Here is a 6000-nt window from a genome sequence, read left to right as displayed (position 1 = left end):
GCGGCGCCATTGGCCGGGCGTGACCCGGCAGCGCTCGTCACACGGGGGCGGGCCCGCGGCTCCCTGCCGCTCCCAGCCCCGCGGGGCGGCACCGACGGCTGGGACAAGGCGGGGGTGCTAGGGCGAGAGCCCGCTGTGGCGGTGGTTTAAAGTTACAGACTGCCCCGGTGACCCTGCCGGCTCGGGATGCTGCGGTGCGGGAGCCCCGCGCCTCGGGATAAACGTGTTGAGTGACAATCTCATTGAGAAGTGTATAGCAACACGGGCCTGGGCTATATAAGAATGTGACACAATAGAAAGGGAGACAACTGTAAATTCCATCATCATTATTTTACTGTTACAGAATCACAGAATCAATTTGGTTGGAAAAGACTTGAGATCACCGAGTTGAACATATGAATGAGCATTATGTAAACTAGACCATGGTTCTAAGTGCCATGCTCGCCCTTTTCTTAAATACGTTCAGGGATGGTGACTGCACCACCTCCCTGGACAGTCCAATTCCAATGTCTAATCACCATTTCTGTGAAACAACAACAACAACAAGTTCTGGTGCAGTTTAAGACTTAAGTCCTCTCATCCTGTCCCTGATTTTCTGGGAGAAGAGGCCAACTCTCAATGGGCTACAACCTTTTTTCATGTTGAAAGTCTTTCAAAATGTGCATAATTAACACTTTTATTATAAATTATATGGAAAACAGTGCTATTGGAATTCTCTGTTCCTGTGCAGTTTTTGCTTTACTGAAGTCTGTGTAATATAGCACCATAGACCTTTATAAAATCACAGAACCATAGAACAGCAACAGGTGGAAGGGTGCTGAAAGATTATCTGGTACAACCTGTTGTAGTAAAGGGAACCATGATGAGATAATCTAACATCCTGTCCAACACCATCTTGAAAACCTGCAGTCAGAACTCCCTGAGGAGAGGTTTTTGCAGTGATTGGTTGTTCTCACTGGGCAGAAGTTCCCTATTTCAAAATGAAAGCTCTCCTGTTACAGCTTAACACGTGTTGCCTTTTGTCTTCTTGTGAAGAGAGAGCCTCCATCACTGTAGCCACTCTGTAAGTACCACAATACTGTGATAAGGTCTCCCCAAGCTTCTTGGGGCAGAAAAAAAGGAAGTTCTTCAGTCCTTCAGGGTGTGTTCTTGAGCCTTTGATCATCTTTATAGCCTTAATTTGGATGCTCTCCGGTTGTCCACAATTTTTTTTGGAGCTGCTAGGAGTAGAACTGGACACAATACTCCAGGTGTGGCCTGAAATGCACCAAGCAGGGTGGGATGATCAAGTTTCTGTCCCTGCTAGCAAAGCCCCTGTGGATGCAGCCCAGGATCTGCTTTGTGTTCCTTGCTGCAGTGGTGCACTGCTAAGTCCAGTTCAGCCTGGTGTCACCCAGACCCCCAGGCCCTTTTCTACAAGGCTGTTTCTGTGCCACACAGCTGTGAGCCTGCACTGGGCTCTGTGGGTATGTCCATCTCAGGTGCGGCACCTTGCACTTGTCTTGTTGATGAATTTTGATTTATATGTTTTACTTACCATCACTAGTTCTTTTGTTGTACTCCAGTAAAACAGAGCATTACAGTTTTGTATTTGTATGTAATTTACTTTCCTTAACTTAAAAATAACTGTTACTCTATATGGTGACTCTTCTCCCTAACAAGTATGAAATAGCTTTCCATGAGCCAGGATGTTCATTGGAACACATGGCAATCTGCTTTTAGACAAATCCTCTTTATCTGCTTGCGAAGGAAGTGTATCTTAAGGACAGCTTCCTTAATCTTGACTGTAGCAGATACATAGTTTGATTCTTGAGAAGAGGTCACAGGAATTATTCAAAAGCCCGTTTTTCAAGTTCAGGATCTCCTGGGTGCTTTTTAAAGAACACTGTAGGTTGTTTTCCCTCTTTGCCTACTGATAAGTATACTCATAGTAAATTTTGGGTTTGTAATTTACACAAAACTTACAATAGTAATAAATTTATTAGGTATTCAGTGTTAAAGGGAAACATAAAATACTACTCTTAAAATTGCATAACTTTTATTCTTTTACTAAAGTTTTTAGAATAACTGTTTAGATTCAGAAAGTCCTAAAATCTATTGCTAACTTTTGCCTTGTGAAAATAAAAGTGAAAGCCAGAATTTAGTAAATTACTGTTTCCCTTCTAAATACTATATCCAGCTCTATGAAGCTTCATCTGTTACTGTCCAATTACTTGTATTGGATTTTGAGTTACTTTTGCTTTGCTCCTTTTTTTTGTTTTCCCTAGGATGTAGGACAAGTGCCAAGCATTTAAGAGTTTACTTAGATTTATATTAAGTGGTTGATATACATAAATATTTCCAATTTCTTCAAACTAAAGTTGGTGTATTTACTGTCACTGCTACTTGAGGGCAATCCATACATATTTATTGAGATTGTTTACACATTCACCCATATATTCCAACGGCACTTCTGATAAGACTTTCTGTTGTCGTTGGAGTATGTAACACAGACCAAGTCAGCCACACAGCAAGGACACATAAATAGGACTTTCAAAGTCCATGTGGTAGCAAAACTTGTACATTGCCCCTTACAATAGTGAGAATTGCTCTTTTGTGGTGCTCTTTGAATAATGCTCTGTCAGACTATTTAAGCCTTGCATATCTGCATTTGAAGACAAACCATTATCTTTTGTATTGTCCATAAGAAGGAATGCCAGATTTCTCATTCTTGAAGTATGATACTGAAACTTAGCTCAAATTTAGTTTATTCTCTTACTACATCTCCTATTGCTTTATTTAATGGGAAAAACAATTTTTGTTTTAAATTCTGTGACCTTCATGTTTCTGAAGTTGCTTGAGCTCAAGTTGGTTTTGGTTTTTCCTCTCAGCTCCATTCCAGGTTTTACAGTTAAGAAATCCCCACGAACACAGGAAGCTGTGAGAGAGTCAAACTTACCCTGCAAACCCTCTACAAAGCACAGCTGCTTTTTGGCTCCAGTCTGTGGCAACGAGCAGCCTCAGAATTACTGAACAGTGCCAAGTACAGAATTTCCAGGTTGTTTAGAAAGATATCCTCAAGGAAGAAGTTACTGCACCCTTTGACACAGGAGGTTGTTATTCTGGACTTCACATCAAGAACAGCAAACACTCTATGTTGGGTGATGGTGAAGGGCAGAGTGGTGGCTGAGATGACTGCCTGAATGAAAACTCTACATCCATGGCTTCTTGGATGTTCTGTTGAATTCACCAATTCTGTTGTGTTCACCAATAGGCCCTAAAAATACCTATGGCAAATATAAGACAAATTTTTTCTCTGAGATCATTTCCGCATCCTGGATATGCTCACAAGTGGGGTTCTTTCTTAGTGACATAAGTGCCAGCTGCTCCAAGAGGGAGAGAATCCAGGAGCTAGGAGGAATACTGTGGCAGGGTAGGGCCTTGCTAGCCAGGGCCTGTCCCACCACCCCCAGCCAGGGAGCAAGGCAGACAGGCATGGGAGTGAAGCCCAGAGCCCAGGTTATCAAGCAAATGTGACAATGAAGCAGGTGGAGCATCAAGCACATAAAACACTCCTCAGGTCACAATCAGATCAGGACTGGTGGGATTAGCAAGGACCAGACATAGTCTGGGGATCCCCATGCAAGTCCCTGGTGACTGGGAAGGTCTGAAATCAACATGGAAAGTTGGTGCCCTTCTAATTGCCTTCTGGGTGAGGAGGGTGTGGTGTGTGGTAGGTGTTATCTGAGCATTTTCCCCTCTTCCTCCACACAATATGCTCCAGGACATGGGGATACAACATGAGGTCACAACTCAGATCAATGTACAGAAATATTTCTGGTCTTCAGTTCTGACATCAGCGAGGAGTTTCAGGACTTCCCCTGTTCTTCCAGAGCTATGCTTGCAGGACACTTGAACGAGAACACTGGCATGTGTCCTGCTTTCCTTGCCACTTGTATTTTCTCTCTTGATGAGAAGTTGACCCATCATGATGATGAATATTGCTTCTCCATGATACTGGTAGACTTTTTCCTTGAGAAAACTGAATGCAAAACAGACATAAAAGGGTTAGCTTCATACACAGCTCATTCCTACTTTATAATTCTCCTTAAGAATATAAGGAGGTCAGTATTACACAACTGACTGATTTTTAAATGTCTGGAAAAATCAATTGAAATCTCCTGACCTATTTTTTCTATTACTGCTTCATATTTCTGACTTAAAGGTCCTTAGGGTTTTGGTTCATCACTTGTAAATTATTAATGTTATGTATATGAGAAGCAGAGAAAATAGTATCTGATGTCTTTCCTCTTTAGCTCAAAATCTATTACAGAGGCCCATCCTGCATATGAGGTCACATCAGAAAAAGTTTTTAGTTTTCTGACTGATAGTTTTTTCTTTTTCCAGTTAATATTTTTAGGGTACTTGGTTACTCACCAATTCTTCCAGATGCCTTTTATGAATGAGGGAGTGCCAGGGGAAAAGGGTTACAAAACCCTGTTTGGATGAACAAAACAAATACAAGACATTAATTTCTTAACTGACTTGGAGATTTTACTACAGCATGAGAGGCTATTCTCTCAAAAGTAAAATAACTCATAGGCTGTATACTTGTCACAGATACCCAGCAAAATGTTAGCATCTGAGGGATAACCTGATTTTACAAGTCTCTGGGTTTGAGCAATGCAGGTATAGGATATTTGTGTATATGTGTGTGTGTGTGTGTGTGTGTGTACATGTGAATTTCTTGCCATAGCATTGTAAGTTTCTGTCAGTGAGCTCTTTATCTTATCTAGCCTTGTTCCTTTCCTGTGGTGCTGTAGAAGCTGCAGCTGTCCTGTCTTTGGGCTTGGCCGAGGTCAGGCCCAGGCAAAGGTGTGATGCTGTTGGGACTGGCTCCACAGCGGGAGAGGGATGAAGCCACAGGCGGGGATGCAGAGACACGCTTCCGGAATTTTGGAGATGGGAACGCTGAAAAGGGATGAAAGAAACAGCTGGCGGAAGAGAGAGGGGAAAAGGTGGGCGTCGGGGCTGAGACGGGCAAGGCTTAGGGCGCTGAATGGGGACGCAGATGCTGAGCAGGCGGACAGGGGCTCTGCAACAAGCGAAGGGGGAGGCGCCACTGCCCTTGCCCGTGGCCCCGCGAGCGCCGCGCGCCTGTGCCCGTGCCGGTCCCGGCGCCGCTCCCCGCGCGGGGCGGGGGCGCGGCCGTCCCGCCCCGTCCCGCCGCCGTCACCAGGCGATGCTGCGGCCAAGATGGCGCCGGGCGTCGAGTGAGCGCGAGTGGGGATAGCGGCTCCGCTCCCGGCGCTCTCCCCACCTCGGGCAGGGGCGGGCGCAGGGATGAGGCGCGTTCCTGGTCCCGACTGGTCGTCGTGAGGGGCGCGGGCAGGCAGACACCATGGCGGGGATTATCAAGAAGCAGATCCTGAAGCATCTCTCCAGGTCAGTGGGGTGCGGTGCACCGGGCAGGCTGAGGCGGTGCGGGGAGGGGGCGACTGCGTGTCCTTGTCCGGGTGAGCGACCCTCGGTGTGGGCGCTGGGCGGAGGGACCGGGTCCATTCTGCGCGCAGAAGGGGGACTGAAGACGCCTCCTCGCAGTGATTTGGAGGCAGAGGAGGTGGCTGGGTGCTCGCGTGGGGCTGTCCGGCGGCCACAGCCGCTTAGCCGGCCCCTGGCGGTTCCTTCGCCCGGAGCCCGGCGGCGCAGGCGGGGAGGGGGCTCGGTCTGCCTGGCGCAGGAGGGAGTCACCGAGTGAGTCACCGCCGGGTCCGGCCGCCTCCCCGCCGGGCTGGCGGTGCCCGCCCCCGCTGCCCGAGGTGTGCGGGGGGCAGAGAACGGGGGAGACCCGAGCCTCGTGATTCCGGGCGGCGGGGGCGAGCGGCCGCCGCCGCGGTGCGCTGGCTGGCCGCGGCTGGGGCAGCTCGGCCCGTGTCCGTGCAGCTCCGCTCGCCAGCGCCTGAGACACCGAGCGGGGGAGGCCGGGCGACAGAAAGGTGTACGCGGAGAGAGGAAAATACG

The 6000-nt window shown here is 47.7% G+C and overlaps 1 protein-coding gene across 2 annotated transcripts in view; it reads left to right on the top strand.

The window, feature by feature from the left end:
- The first annotated feature begins 5189 nt into the window (after positions 1-5189).
- BLTP3B (bridge-like lipid transfer protein family member 3B) overlaps positions 5190-6000 on the top strand; it is a 48615-nt gene continuing 47804 nt past the window's right edge. Inside the window, exon 1 of one of the 2 annotated variants that reach the window (XM_021552883.3) lies at positions 5190-5424. Coding sequence is in view for 1 of the 2 variants with exons in the window: in XM_021552881.3 (XP_021408556.2) it covers positions 5381-5424 (44 nt within the window). In the remaining variant the exon portion in view is untranslated. The remainder of the gene's footprint in view (positions 5425-6000) is intronic. The other variant, XM_021552881.3, reaches the window with a different exon arrangement.

The sequence above is a fragment of the Lonchura striata genome, chromosome 5 (assembly GCF_046129695.1).
Source record: "Lonchura striata isolate bLonStr1 chromosome 5, bLonStr1.mat, whole genome shotgun sequence".
In the NCBI taxonomy this organism is placed as follows: Eukaryota; Metazoa; Chordata; class Aves; order Passeriformes; family Estrildidae; genus Lonchura; species Lonchura striata.
This window is presented reverse-complemented; position numbering and strand designations above follow the sequence as displayed.